A 15704-nucleotide genomic window follows, 5' to 3' on the forward strand; every position below is an offset into this window, starting at 1 on the left:
GGAAAATATCATTAGAAGCTGGAGAAAAGGGGCCCTTGTTATGTGATGGTGGTAAGTTTGGCCACACTTTTGTCTAAGTAATGAGCTCAGTGATCCTGCTAAGGACTTTTCCAGTGTTCAACTGCCACCTGGATTCTCCTACTAAAATACGAGAGGAGAGAGATGAGCTGAAAAGGAACAGTTCAGTTTTCAAATAACATTTAAAAGAAATATAAAGGATTCAGTACTTGCTAGGTTTGAAAATAAAATTAGTTCTCATTTCTAGCCTTTCTAGATGGCAGAAAATTCTCAAACTAAGAAACGGCTTCTGAGAAAAGGTAAAATCTCAGGCAGGATTGTGAGGTCATTTTTTAAGACCTCAGAGATATCCAGGTGGTGTGTCATGGAAACTTTCAGACTCAGAAAAGCTTTTCTCAGTCTCAGACTTGAGGTGTGCTTTCTCAGTGCAGCTGGGAAGGTGGCCTCTAGCTGTTCTAGGCAGTCATCACCACAACTAAACTCAAATGGAAAGAGAGCAGCTCTCTCCCAATAATGGTATATATATCAAGGCATCATCTGATTGGTCTTGTCTGAGTCCCATGCTCTGAACCAATCACAGTGTTAGGGGGTTGGGGAACTATGACTAATCAACCTGTCATGTGCCTGTCTTAGACAGTATAGTCTATCGTCAAAAGATGGAGTTTGGGGGAAACACACTGGAAAGCCTCTCACCTCTCAACATTCAAAGCCACCAACGTCTGTTCAACTGGCTCTACCAAAAATAGTGAAATATATATTTATTATTGCTTTCTTTTTTGCTCTATGGGAAATACTGTTATGTAGAGAAATGTGGTCATCTCTGTGTATTTTAGTTATGTGCTATCTGTAGCTCTCAGAACTATATGTAATCTAGAGCCGACTCTATGAATTTTGTTCAAGTTTTCTTGAGGTATGAGTATTTTTCCAAAAGCCATGGAGAATCTGACTTTGGAAATGTGAAACTGTATGAGTCTTACCTGGAGGGTCTAGGTGACCCAGGTGAGCCTGAGAGGACAGCAGTGGGATAGGAACTAGATAGAACTGGAAGGACATGACTCAAAGTGACCTGAGGAGGAGAGAAATCAAGGTGACAAACAATGTAGATAAGGTTAAGATGAAAATGGGAGAAAAGTTAGTGAACTTGGTAACCAGAAGAGTTCAGTAAGGGCAGGATGGGAATGAGTAAAGAATGGGTCTCTCAGGAGACAGCCTGAGAATAAGACCTTTTTTTTTTAACATGGTCCTTGGGATTTATGGTAGGGGTGGACCCAGTGGCTTAAAGGAACCATACCAGATGACAGCAACAAAACGCTGTCAAGCATCTATTTTAGGGGAATGGCATGTGAGTGCCGGTGGTGGTTGCTGCAGTCAGAGGGAGACATAGAGCTGTTGACTGATACTACTTAGTCTCAAGTAGGAATTGGGACTTTCGTTTGTTCACGTTTCCTTGATATAGTGATGGAGAAGATCGATGACAGAGTTAGTAATCTCACTGCTGTGGTATTATCCTTGGTGCCCAGGGGAAGAGGATTTGATTAGTGTGGCATAGGGATGAGAGGGTAGAATTTCATTGTCACAAAATAACTTCCTGGAAAGTAAACTACAAATTAATAGCTTGTTCATTTGTTTAAATTTATGCTGTATTTGTTTTTAATGATTAGATTTGAGGTAAAGATATCATGTTAGGCATCACAGAATTTGGGATGCATTTGTCCTGTGAAGAATGGGTGATATTGTTTCTTCAAGGACCAAAACCCAATGACAAATAGGAGTTAAGGAGGAAAAGGCGAAACTCCACTGAGAAGAAAAGAGAGATGGAAAAAGAGAAAACAGAAAATGATGAATGAAAAAGTCAGAGGGGAGACAAAGCAGTGTTGAAAAGGGTTAGGGTTGAAGAAAGAAAAACAGTATATATTAAGAAACCGTATAGGAGGAGGTTCCGTCTGCATGGTCCATGACCATTTCAGCCATTACATCAGGCAGAGAAAATCAGTTAAAACAGTTGTATATATAGACACAGCTTGAGCATTAAGAAATGCAAATTTCCCTGGAACTGGGATCACTTAGCCTCTTCTGGATTGGGGGTGGGGATAATGTGTGTAACCAATCAGAATGAAAGTAAGTTGGCAAGAAACCAATAGGAATTAGGCATGAAAATGGCTTTCATGTGAAATCAGTTGGCAGTACTGTCTGTGGCAAACAGACACAGAGCTGAGCATTTTTTATGATTTTCGAGTGCCTTCATCTTGATTTCAACTCTGAACCTGCTTAGCTTTGGCAGAAGGTATTGCTGGTCTTAACAGTTTAGAGAACTTGATTTGAGAGTGATGCTGTAATGATGAGTGGGCTGTGAAGGTGGCAAGGATGTGAAGTGCTACTTGAGGGACAGGTTTGAAGATACAACGTTTTGAATCCCATCTCTGGCCCACCCTCTGCTTCACACCAAAATCATTGTGGCTTGCAGACCAAACAAATGCAAAATAAATATCCAAAGATGAGCTCCACAAATAATGGGGATACTTCAGGAGCCTCCAGGAATTTTAGGTTAACTCTAGCTGCAAGGAAGAGAAAAAGGGAATGAGCTCTTCTCAGGACCCCACATAGATTTGTGCAAGCTATGTCCTCCACAAAGGGGCAGCTGTGATGGGGGTGGGTATTGGGGCTGAAGTCCAGCCTGTTATTCATGTGCCAAGCCATGTGCCCTGTCGTTAGCAAGGGAGACTTTTCCTAATTCACTCAAAGCTACCATGTGAGCAAACCTCAACTTTTGTCTCTTCCTTTGTTTTGAGGTTAGTTCACATCCTTCCCCATCCCCGACCTTAACTGACGTGACTCAGCTTTGACCTTGTTTCTCATTTGCCATTTTGGATTTGGAGGGGCCTGAGAGAAGAAAAAAGGGACAAGGGATGGCAGTAGTAAAAGAAAATTCTAGAATGATTTGTACCCGTGGAGAAAGAGTTCCCCCTCAAAGAGTTCAGTTCATCACATATTTATGGAGAGCCTGTTGTGTGCCGCATACTGTGTGCACAGCCTTAAGGAAAATCAGTAGTCAGCCCTGACCCTCAAGAAACTCACTGTCCAGTGGGGAAGGCAAAATCGTACAATACATGGTATGTGCAAAAATCAATACAATCCCTCCCCCGCACACACGGAGCAGTATGAGGAAGAAACACTAACACTGCTGTTAATGTTCTTAGAGCAAAGGTGGAGCAGGCAGTGTTAGCATGTACCTTGTGGCAAGAAGAAATGTGCTTATATCTGACTATGGTATAATCTTAGGTAGAAAGACTGTGGATGGATTGGGTCCTGGCAAGTCTCATTTTCTTCTTTTTTGTGTATCATAACGGATTAGTCTGTACTAGTGAAAATGTCAACAGTAACTCTCATCCAGGTTCATCAATTGGGACTGAAAAAGCAATGGCAAAAGCAAACGTGTCCTTCTGGGTGCAAAAAGAAGGTAACCAGACTGATTTACTCTGTGGACGGTCAGCTGACTACATGCCAACAAAGGAGCATTTCCCAATTCTTGTATGTTCCACTGTTGTTTTGGGAGGTAGGTGGTTGGTTTCTTTTTGTTCTTTTTTGTTTTTTTTTTTGGGTACGCAGGCCTCTCACTGTTGTGGCCTCTCCCGTTGCGGAGCACAGGCTCCAGACGCGCAGGCTCAGCGGCCATGGCTCACGGGCCCAGCCGCTCCGCGGCATGTGGGATCCTCCCAGACCGGGGCACGAACCCGCGTCCCCTGCATCGGCAGGCGGACTCTCAACCACTGCGCCACCAGGGAAGCCCCAAGGTGGTTGTTTTTATACCTCATCTCTCCTCTGCCCTCTGAACCTTTCCTAGTGCAGAATGTAATCACAACAATAACAAAAGAAGGGGGCCAGTGAAATTATAAGATGTTACTGAATGCTATTAGTCTTGTTTCATTTATTTGTAAGTATCACCTATACTGTGCTCCTTCATTCAGTGACATTTGCTGAGCACAGCAGTGTGGAGAATAAGATAGTCCTTAAGCTCAAGGAGCCCTCTCGTGGGGGAGACAGGCAGACAGATAATTACAATGCATTGTCATTAGTATAACTATAAAGGTATGGTCCAGAATCTCTGGTAACAAGGGAGAGGGAGAGCCTCACACTACTTGGCTGTGATGGCCTGCCAGGCCTAACGTGCCCAAAATATCTGGGATGAGGGGAGGGCAAATGGGGCAAATAGAACTCAGATATATGGATTACAACTTGCTTAGTTAACATCATCAATTTTGTCCATTCTAGTATAGCTTTTATGTGATTTTTCTTTAGGGAAGATGCACCACCCACCCACCCCGTAGTGGGGAATAGGAAAAGCTTCACCTGTAAGGACTCTTAAACAATGGTTAAGAATTCAATAGGTATGGTGAATGATACTCATGCAGATAAAATAACGTATTAAAAAACACAGATGTGTTATTCCATAATTCAATGCTAGCGATTAGAGAAAATTTTCTAGTCCCCTTAAAAATTTTTTTATTTGGGAAAAATGTCAGCTGCTTTAAAATCCTTTCTGGAACTAGGAAGACTATAAAGAAACAAACAACGAAGCAAATACACATGAAGAACTTCAATTTTACTCATTTCAGGGAACGAAATTGCTTTCTCTGGGGTCTTTAAAACACTCATTAGTGACCTTGGTCCCTTTTGGTACTAGAAGGTGCTGTTGACCATGTATTTCGCTAGCTTTGGATCCTTTATGATTACATAGAGACAAGTGCTCCAGCAGTAAAGGGTATTGCAGAAATAGTTTGAGAAACATTTCTTTGGCTAGCCTTATGCATAAGAAGTGTTCAAAAAATATTTACTGATTTGTCATGACCTCTGGCTGGAAGGAAGGAAATGCAGACTCTGAGATGCCAATGACTCTTGCCTTTAGGCATAAATTAATTGGATTATAGTCGATATATTGCCTCAGGAGGTGATGAGCTGAATAATCTTAGAGTAGGGAGTTTTAAGGCAAGAAAATGCATATAAATAGGATAGCTAGTGTCTTTTCACACTTGCTGGTGAAGGCAGTTTTCCCTATGGTTAGATCTCAGTTAAAAGTATTTCTGGTTTTTAAGAAAACTATAGAATATATGTTACTGTAGCTTAGGAGGAGTAATGATTAATATAAGGCATACTTTATAGGTATGAAATTTGGTTTTTCATAATTTCTCATCATCACATCCATAGGCAAGATACCCATACAGTGATCCTAACGTGCCACTGGGTGGGCAAATGGGAGGTTGTTGGAACTTCATTATGTGTGTCTTATACTAAGAGACAGCTGTCAGTTGTTTATTCATGATGATATGACATTCAGAGGAAGTTTAAAGTCAAATACCTAGAGAGAGGTAATATTAAATTGTTTTTAAACCATACCTTATGTCCAAATAACACATACATGTATTTTTTTTTTTAGGACTTCTGAGGGCATTTTTAAAGAATTCTGAAGTCATTGTCTTGACGATTCTTTCTCTTGTTGGATTTTTGATAGGACAGCTGGCCTACAATTTTGTTGAGGTGACGTACATACGAAAACTTAGAGAATAGCATAAAGAACAAAGACCAAAAACAAGGTCAACTCCCATCCCCATCCCTGAATGAGTGGAATTATTATTTCTTTTATGTGACAAGCTACTGAGAAAAATTTATCTGGTGTTAAATTTTTGAAAATGAAAAACCATCCAAGAAAGGAAACAAATTAGAGAGACTTAAAGCAGTAATTTGGAAGTGAGTAAAATGTGATTGCATTCTTGGGTTCTTCGTCACCTGCCTTTGGTCCTTACTCTTGTTTCCTTCCCCTGTACATACGCTGGACTCTCTCCTGCTATTGTCTTCAGCACCCTCGGAGAGTGTAGTTACAAAAGGCAACAGTTACTGTCATGAGGAAGCAAGGTTACTATTTTCTAACTGCCAGATTAAATGCAAAGCGTGCATCATAGGAAACATAATATAGATCCAAGAAAAACTTCATTAATTTAATTTATTGACATGATTTCAAATGTATAGCTGTGTGATCAACAACAATTTGTCTCCACTCATTCTTTTATTTAAAAAGAAGTGGAGACAATGCTTGTACCTATTTAGGATTGTAAAAGCCTCTTGTTATTCTTCTGAAACACCACACAACTAACATCTTTTTAGTGTTAACTATGTGCCAGGCTCCCTTTTAAGTTCTTTGTTTTCTTTTTAGTAAATTTATTAACTTATTATTAACTCTTGAGTTAATTCATTCATCCTCACAGCAACCCAATGGAAGTAGGTACTCTGTTCCCATTTTACTGATGAGAAAACTGAGGCACAGAGATGTTAAGCAATGAAGATTAAACTGTTAATTGGGCCAAAGACTTTTTAGGAGGGAATATTTATAGCACTTCAGTCATTGTTGTTGTTAGTGTTTTCCATTCATCTGTGTATAACCTTCATGATTTATGTCCTATATACACGATCTGTACTATTATCTAGGTATTATTTTTCTCTCCTTGACTCACTGAAAGATTTTAAAATCCTAAGCAAATATCTGTGAAATCACAAGTATCCATGCACAGTTCTTTTTTTCCTCTTATGCAAATTAAGATAATTATCTAACAGTCAAATAAAAAGTACCTATCTGTGAACCACCTAAAATCACCTCAGGGATCACCGATGGTGAAGTACGACTTTTGAAAATACTGATTACTTACCACAAGCAATGTTTGTGTAGCCTAAACTCACACACATTTCTGGTGAGTAGAGGACTATGCATTTAACTCATGTGGATGGTTAGTTAGATCAAGAAATCTACCACAAGACCCCCAGGACTGGCCTTGTAGATAATCTCTCATTAGTTGCAAATTGGAATATTATAAAATTTATATTGATTGACAGAGCATCAACTTAATTTCTAATACTTCAGAATGGTAGCAAACTAATTTCTTGTTTGCCTTTGTTACTTTAGATGCATCAAGTCGTCTACCCTCTTCTAAGAACACCAAGTTTTTCAATTTATTGTTATTTTTCACCTTTAATTATATTTATGGCTGCTTTGAATGTGGACTTCTATATACTCAAGAATGTGTTTTGGCAGGTAAGAACACATTTTAAGACAAATTATGGTCCATTCTTGCTTATTCATGTTGACAGAGAATCTGACTCTCTACAAAGAAGATTAATAATTCATAAATCTCACATTTTTAGTTGCTTTATCCCCTTCATTCTGCAAAACCACTAATTAAAGAGAGTTGAGGGGAGGGAGAAGGAATGAATATTTGCTGACTGACCACTGTGACTAGGCACTGAGTTATTATCTCCATTTCACATATAAGCAGAGTGTAGTTCAGAGGTCACAAGGCTGATAAACGGCAGAACCTGGATCCTAATTCCACCTCTGACTTCCTCTCAGCTGTCTATCTGTAGATTTGTACATTTTCACTGCTCTGGTTGTTTTATATATGCATTCTCTCTCTCTTTCTTTTCTTAATCATGCTTGCCAGATTATTTTATTTTTCTTTTCAAAATGTTTTATTTTCTTTGATTTTATTCTGTACTTTTCTAACATCTTGAGCTAGGTATTAGTTGATTGACTTTTAGCTTTTTTATTTTTGCATTTTGTACATTTAAAGTTTTAAGTTTTCCTGTAACAACTCTTTTATATTCACCTCAAATGTTTAGATTTTAGTGTTTTCATTTTTATCCCTCCTACCTAAATTTTATTATACTATTTTCTTTGACCTGTTAATTATTTAAAAGTCATTTTTAAATGTCCAAATATGGCTTCTAAATTATCATTTCTCTTGTCACATTGTGATCAGAGAATGTGTTTTGTATATCAACTCTTTGATTTTTGTTGAAGTATTGTTATTTTCCTAATTTTTTCCTCATTATTTAGTTACCCTTTTGTCCCAAATAATGCCTTTGCCTTAAGTCAATTTCATCTGGTATTATTATAGTTATACAAGCTTTCTTTTGGTTAGTATTTACCTGCTAAAAATTTTCCATTCTTTTACTTTCAAGATTTTGATGTCCTTATGCTTAGATGTCTTTTTGATAATATACAGTTGGATTTTGTTATTTTATCCAGGTTGAGAATCTCTGCTGGGCTTTTTTTGGATTTTGGGGGTAATATTTGTTGTGATTAAAAATAGATTTAGAAGGGAAAAAGATTTTAGCAGATTTGAAACACCAAGGAAGATATGTAAATGTCTTGGAAAGATGCTCAACATCTTTTTTTTTTTTTTACATCTTTATGGGAGTATAATTGCTTTACAATGGTGTGTTAGTTTCTGCTTTATAACAAAGTGAATCAGTTATACACATACATATGTTCCCATATCTCTTCCCTTTGCGTCTCCCTCCCTCCCACCCTCCCTATCCCACCCCTCTAGATGGTCACAAAGCACCGAGCTGATCTCCCCGTGCTATGCGGCTGCTTCCCACTAGCTATCTATTTTACGTTTGGTAGTATGTACATGCCACTTTCTCACTTCGTCACAGCTTTCCCTTCCCCCTCCCCATATCCTCAAGTCCATGCTCTAGTAGGTCTGTGTCTTTATTCCTGTCTTACCCCTAAGTTCTTCCTGATATTCTTTTTCTTAGATTCCATATATATGTGTTAGCATACGGTATTTGTCTTTCTCTTTCTGACTTACTTCACTCTGTATGACAGACTCTAGGTCCATCCACCTCATTACAAATAGCTCAATTTCGTTTCTTTTTATGGCTGAGTAATATTCCATTGTACATATGTGCCACATCTTTTTTTTTTTTTTTTTTTTTTTTTTTTTGCTGTACACGGGCCTCTCACCGTTGTGGCCTCTCCCGTTGCGGAGCACAGGCTCCGGATGCGCAGGCTTAGCGGCCATGGCTCACGGGCCCAGCCGCTCTGCGGCATGTGGAATCTTCCCGGACCGGGGCACAAACCTGTGTTCCCTGCATCGGCAGGTAGACTATCAACCACTGCGCCACCAGGGAAGCCCGCCACATCTTCTTTATCCATTCATCCGATGATGGACACTTAGGTTGTTTCCATCTCTGGGCTATTGTAAATAGAGCTGCAATGAACATTTTGGTACATGACTCTTTTTGAATTATGGTTTTCTCAGGGTATATGCCCAGTAGTGGGATTGCTGGGTCATATGGTAGTTCTATTTGTAGTTTTTTAAGGAACCTCCATACTGTTCTCCATAGTGGCTGTACCAATTCACATTCCCACCAGCAGTGCAAGAGTGTTCCCTTTTCTCCACACCCTCTCCAGCATTTATTGTTTCTAGATTTTTTGATGATGGCCATTCTGACTGGTGTGAGTTGATATCTCATTGTAGTTTTGATTTGCATTTCTCTAATGATTAATGATGTTGAGCATTCTTTCATGTGTTTATTGGCAGTCTGTATATCTTCTTTGGAGAAATGTCTATTTAGGTCTTCTGCCCATTTTTGGATTGGGTTGTTTGTTTTTTTGTTATTGGATGCTCAACATCTTAAATGTTATTAGGGAAATATAAATTAAAACCATACTGAGATACCACTGACATTCCTATTAGAATGGCAGCAGCAGCAATAACAAACCTGATTAATACCAAGTGGTGGTAAGAATGCAGAGAACCTAGAACTCTCATACATTGCTGGTGAGATTGCACAATGGTACAGTCACTTTGAGAAACAGTCTGGGAGTTTCTTATAAAGTTAAATATACACTTGCCTTATGACCCAGCAATTCCACTCTTATGTATTTATCCAAGAGAAATGAAAACTTAATTTATACTAAACCTCTGTGTGAATCTTTATGGCAGCTTTATTCATAATCTCAAAAGTCTGGGGAATTCCCTGGCAGTCCAGTGGTTAGGGCTCAGCGCTTCCACTGCAGAGGGCGTGGATTTGATCCCTGGTCAGGAAACTAAGATCCTGCAAGCTGTGCAGCGCAGCCAAAAAAGAAAAAGAAAGAAAAAAAATCACAGAAGTCTGGAAATAGCTCAAATGTTACTCAGCCAGTGATGAATAAAGAAATTGTGGCACATCTTACAATGGAATACTATTGATAGGCACAATATGGAAGACTTTCAAATGCATTATGCTAAGACTCGACCAGACTCGAAAGGGTACATACTGTATAATTCCATTCGTCCATTCATAGACCTTCCTTCTAGCAAAGGCAAAACTATAGCTTTGGAAAACAGATCATTGGTTGCCAGGGAGTGGGAATGAGGGAAGAAATTGACTACAAAGGGACAGCATGAAGAAATTTTTTGGGGTGATGGATCTGCTTTGTTTTTTCATTTTGGTCATGTTTACATGACTGTATGCATTTGTCAAAACTCATATAACTATACATCAGAAGAGTGAATTTTTTTTTTTTTTTGGCGTTACGCGGGCCTCTCACTGTTGTGGCCTCTCCCATTGCGGAGCACAGGCTCCGAACGTGCAGGCTCAGCGGCCATGGCTCACGGGCCTAGCCTCTCTGCGGCATGTGGGATCTTCCCAGACCGGGGCACGAACCCATGTCCCCTGCATCGCCAGGCGGACTCTCAACCGCTGCGCCACCAGGGAAGCCCAGAAGAGTGAATTTTACTGTATGTAAATTAAAGATAAATTTAAAAAAATCAACTGATTCAGTTTTCTTTATCCCTTTTGTTCCTTCTGCTTGTTTAAAAGTTTTGCATTCTGTTGCTGTATTTAAGGCAGGCATTTTGATTGCCTATTCCTTTCTTTCTCACTAACAGAGTGACTTACTGTATTTTGTATAGAATGGTAGTGGGCCCAGTGTAAAATAGTTCTACATTTCCCAGCATCCCTGACAGATGTGGTAGTGTTAGAAAACCGTTGGGCAATGAAATGTATACAAAAGTTTGCTGACCATGGCTTCTTCCAGAAAGCACTTAATAAGGGAGCCAAATCAGCTGGCATGTGCTTTTTGCCCACTGTTTTACCTTTTTTTTCTGCCTGGAGCCCTGCAGATCATCACTTCAGAAACACCAGGAAATATTCTACACGGAAGCAAGAAAAATTTGCATTCCATTTTAGAACATTCTGATGTGGAGAACTGTTAAGCTGGAATAGTAACAAGAAAGATGGGTGAATTGGTCTTTTCATAGGTAGAATTTCATTTGTTTGGAAGGGATGGTTTCTTTGAGGCAGGTAAACTAGAATACCTTTTACATTTATCTTCCCGAGTAACTGTATAAAATATATAATGAGATCTGATTCTTACAAGAGTAAATGCAGTCATACCATGTTTAGGTGTTAAATCTAATACTGTGTTATGAATTCGTTTCACAGGTTATGTTAACCGGATTAATTAGCTTCTCTACGGCATTCATCGTAATTGGATATGTGGTTCTGAAATTCAATAAAGATTCATGGGATTTGCAATCTTGCCTCCTCTTTAGCATGACCCTTGGCATGACAGATCCTGTTCACTCTGTGAATTCACTGAAAACTATTGGTATGTCAGATTTATTTCTCTCTCTTATTTTGAAGATATGAGGATAAATTATTTCCTTTTGATAATATTTTTCTTGCACGAATTGTGTATCCAGCAGAGTAGATATTTGTGCTTTTTTTCCTTGGAGATGAGCATTGATTGAAGTATGCAAAGTGGATAAGGCAACCCGGGATCTGGGATAAATAATCTCAAATAATTTTTTTCAAGAGAAAATGTTATCTTTCTAGAAGGTGATAAAAGTAAGCATTCTTCCATTCCATTGAGTTTTAAGCCACAAGGTAGAGATTCGTCTCTACCTCTAATGGCACTTTTCCAAGGCCTAGGTACCTCTTGTTAGAACTGCCTTTATTTTGGAGCAGCTAACCTTGGGCATGTGGGAGAGGGAGTTGTAGTTTATTTAAAAGAAATGGGGTGAAAGTATTAGTCTGGCAAATATGATATTCAATAAAAGCTTATTTCCAAGAGGATTAGGGGTTCTCATTACTTCCCATCTTATTTGGTAAAAGGTAATTGCACTCTGAAATATCCTGTTTTTTTTTTGTTTTTTTTGCGGTACGCGGACCTCTCACTGTTGTGGCCTCTCCCGTTGCGGAGCACAGGCTCCGGACGCACAGGCTCAGTGGCCGTGGCTCACAGACCCAGCCGCTCCACGGCATGTGGGATCCTCCCAGACCGGGGCACGAACCCATGTCCCCTGCATCGGCAGGCGGACTCTCAATCACTGCGCCACCAGGGAAGCCCTGAAATATCCTGTTTTTTTAACACAGCAGTAATTTCACTGTGAAATATCCTGTTTTATTAACACAGCAGTAAAAACATAAAATGGTTAGATGCTATGATTTCTGTTTTTGACTCAGAAATATTTAACCAATTTTGAGGTTTCAGTTATATGTAGTGGAAAAATGTTGCCTTACAACTGGGGCGGGACAACCCACCAGAGAGGTGATAGTCCCATTTTTACACCCATTTATACTTACAGTTGAGAAAACATAAGAGGTATTGACACTTTTGCTGGTGATATTCTAAATTGTGCCAGATATTTCTCAGAGTCTGATCCTGTCCTCTTTCTCTCTTTTTTTCCCCATAGGTACAGTTTTTTCTATCTTTTCTTCGTCTCTTTTTCTCTTTTAGCCATTTGTATTTGCCACTTGTTTTATTTACCTCGTTATCTTCCTGCTCCCTTGTGTGCAATCTCTTGAGTGTAAGAGGCTCTAATAAACTATAAACTTTATTTATTGCTGTTTCCATATTCAAAAATTTTTTCAGAAAAGGAGTAGAAGTCTTCTATTTCTTTAAAAGAAAACTAGTAAAGGTATTTGATTTAGTTGATATTTTCTTTATGTCAATAATACTAAGGTGATGCATGTTCTGGATTCAGTGACATCCTTACCTAGTGACCTCTTTACCTTTGTGTGAATTAGATAAAAATGATCCTTTCTATCTAATTGTCCTAATACATTACTTTTTTAAGGAAAAATATGTTTTGCCATATGCCTAAAATTACCATAATAATATACAAAACTGCAGTTCCTACAGTGTGACTGGTGTTTCATTTGATGTGGCACCCTTGTGCACTATAAAACCTGCACAAGTTAAGTCTGAGGTGGCCTGACCCACTGAAAAAAGTAGTGGATGTTCACATGTAAGTTAAAAGGAACTTGTCTATTCATTACCTATTTTAAAAGAATGCACAGGGCTCAAACAATTTTTACTTTAAAACAAATCTGGAATGGGAGCTTGTAAAGGAATAAAATACAAAGTTTTAGTATGACCTCAATTAAGTAAAAGGAATTATATGCTTTGAAAAAGACTTCAACATTCAAATGGTTTTATCTGGGTCGTGGAATTACAGATGATTTTTGTTTCATTCTTTCCTTTTCCAAATTTTACAGTGAATTAGTGAATATAAGTTAGTTCACATTAAGCCAATAAAAAATGTGGGGAGTAATTCTTATGGTGTTTTACTATTAAAAATAACTATACATCAAATTCAAAACTTCATACAATAAACGTTATGCTTTACTTGCTCCTGGTTGACTCACTGAATCTGAGCGAAGAATTAAAGTGTTTCTTGACCAGCTAAATCAGATGTGCTAATAATAATCTTCAAACCTGTGTAACCAGTATTTTGTGTCTTCTGTCATAGTCAAAGTTAGTAACAAGTAGTAATATAAGATGATTATAACTTACTTGCCTTTTATTTTCTTTGCTTTCTTTATTGGCTACAATAATGAAGCACAAAGAACAGAAATAAACAGCCTGAATATTGATCCACAATCAGGCACTGAGTTATCAGAAATTCTATATTATCCTGGTATTTATCTTATCATTCAGGAGAGTTTTTGTAAAGATAAATAGAATCTGAATATTCTGATATTTCATATACTCAGATCAAACACTGGAAAGCAGAGATTTACTTTCTTTTCAGCTACGTAGAGTATCTTAAGAATAGTAATAATGAGAACCCCCAGCTATACATTTTTAATTGTTATGTGTTTCAAAGACACCAAAGGAAAAAAAGTAGAATCTTAATCAGATTCAGTTCTGCTTGGATTAAAAAAAATAGTGTCATTTAATGTGATCAGTTTGGATTTTGATGCAATGGAATATATTAAACAGCTGCTTTAAAAAAACATATAGTTGTATAATTCTTTCTATATCAATTTGTGGTTAAATTAGTGTGTCACATGTTCTTAAATTTGGGTTTATGCTCTTAAGTAAAAGAAGTCCAGGGCTGGCCCGCAGCTCCATGAACTCATCAGGAACACTGGGTCCCTCTATATAACTCCTGGAGTTAAGATGGAGTAGCAGGAACTAGATTTACCTTTCTGCCTGAACCAACTAAAAAACTAGACAGAAGGGCTTCCCTGGTGGCGCAGTGGTTGAGAGTCCGCCTGCCGATGCAGGGGACACGGGTTCATGCCCTGGTCCGGGAAGATCCCACATGCCGCGGAGTGGCTGGGCCCATGAGCCGTGGCCGCTGAGCCTGCACATCCAGAGCCTGTGCTCCACAACAGGAGAGGCCACAACAGTGAGAGGCCCACGTACTGCAAACAAACAAACAAACAGTTGTTGTAACTATATTCCATTGGTTCAAAAAATTGGAAGAAAGATTGAGTATGGGGTATGATTGCTCCCATCAGCTTATGAGAGCCAGTTGTTAAATAATTAGGAATTTTGCATGCTAGTGGTTAAACCTTTGGTAGCTTTGAATTAGTTATTGTGGGAGTGTTTGCACATGAAGTTGGCAAATGCTACACATCAGGCCTTTTTTAATTTTGGAAAGCTGGTTTATCAGCACACCACTGGACATGGTAGATATAAAAGAGACCTAAATCAGACTTCTAGAGATGAAACCCACAATGTCTGAGATGAAAAATACACTGGATGGAATTAACATCAGATGAGACACAGCATAAGAAAGGACTAGTGAACTTGAAGATGTAGCAATAGAAACTATCCGAGATGAAGCACAGACAGAACAAGACTAAAAAGAAAAAACTAAATAAATAAACAGAACATTAGTGAGCTGTGGGACAACTTCAGTGCCTTAATATACAAGTTCGTAAAAGAGAGGGGAGAGAGAGAGAGGGAGGAACAAAAAATATTTGAAGAAAATAATGGGTGAAAAATTTCTAAATTTGATGAAAACTATAAAGCCACAGATTCAGGAAGCTCAACAAACCTCAAGCCAAAGAAACACAAAGAAAACTACACCATGGCACATAAAAATCAAATTCCTAAAAACCATTGGTAAAGAGAAAATTTTAAAGGCAGTCAGAGAAAAAAGATACATTATTTACAGAGAAACAAAAATAATAATCATAACAGACTTCTCTTCAGAAATATTGCAAGCCAAAAGATGGTGGGCAATATTTTTAAAGTCCTAAGGGAAAAATACTGCCAGCTTAGAATTCTCAGTGAAAATATCTTTCAAAAGTAAAGGAGAAAAAAAGACTTAAACGTATAAAAGCTGAAAGAATTTATCACCAACAGACCTACACTACAAAAAATGTTAAAGGAAGTCCTTCAGGCTGAAACAAAATGGAATCAGATGGAAATTTTCATTTACGCAAAAGAATGAAAAATACCATAATTGTAAACAGATGGGAAAATACGACTTTTTCTTATTTTTAATCTCTTTAAAAGATAATATTTAAAGCAAAATGACAGCAGTCTATTGTGGGGTTTATTTATCTGCTCCTCCCCTTTGTGTATGGCTTCCATCCTCAGGATTGCAAGTTGGCTACTAAAGTTC

The 15704-nt window shown here is 38.4% G+C and overlaps 1 protein-coding gene across 3 annotated transcripts in view; it reads left to right on the top strand.

Moving 5' to 3' along the window:
* Positions 1 to 15704, top strand: part of SLC9C2 (solute carrier family 9 member C2 (putative)) — a 272343-nt gene that overhangs the window by 55498 nt on the left and 201141 nt on the right. Inside the window, exons 6-9 of one of the 3 annotated variants that reach the window (XM_049715795.1) lie at positions 3410 to 3571; positions 5450 to 5550; positions 6968 to 7096; positions 11281 to 11446. In XM_049715795.1, coding sequence (XP_049571752.1) covers positions 3410 to 3571; positions 5450 to 5550; positions 6968 to 7096; positions 11281 to 11446 — 558 coding nt within the window. Of the gene's footprint in view, positions 1 to 3409; positions 3572 to 5449; positions 5761 to 6967; positions 7099 to 11280; positions 11447 to 15704 lie in introns of those variants that run through there. The other 2 variants (XR_007479644.1, XR_007479647.1) reach the window with 2 other exon arrangements.

The sequence above is a fragment of the Orcinus orca genome, chromosome 1 (genome assembly GCF_937001465.1).
Source record: "Orcinus orca chromosome 1, mOrcOrc1.1, whole genome shotgun sequence".
Taxonomy (NCBI): domain Eukaryota; kingdom Metazoa; phylum Chordata; class Mammalia; order Artiodactyla; family Delphinidae; genus Orcinus; species Orcinus orca.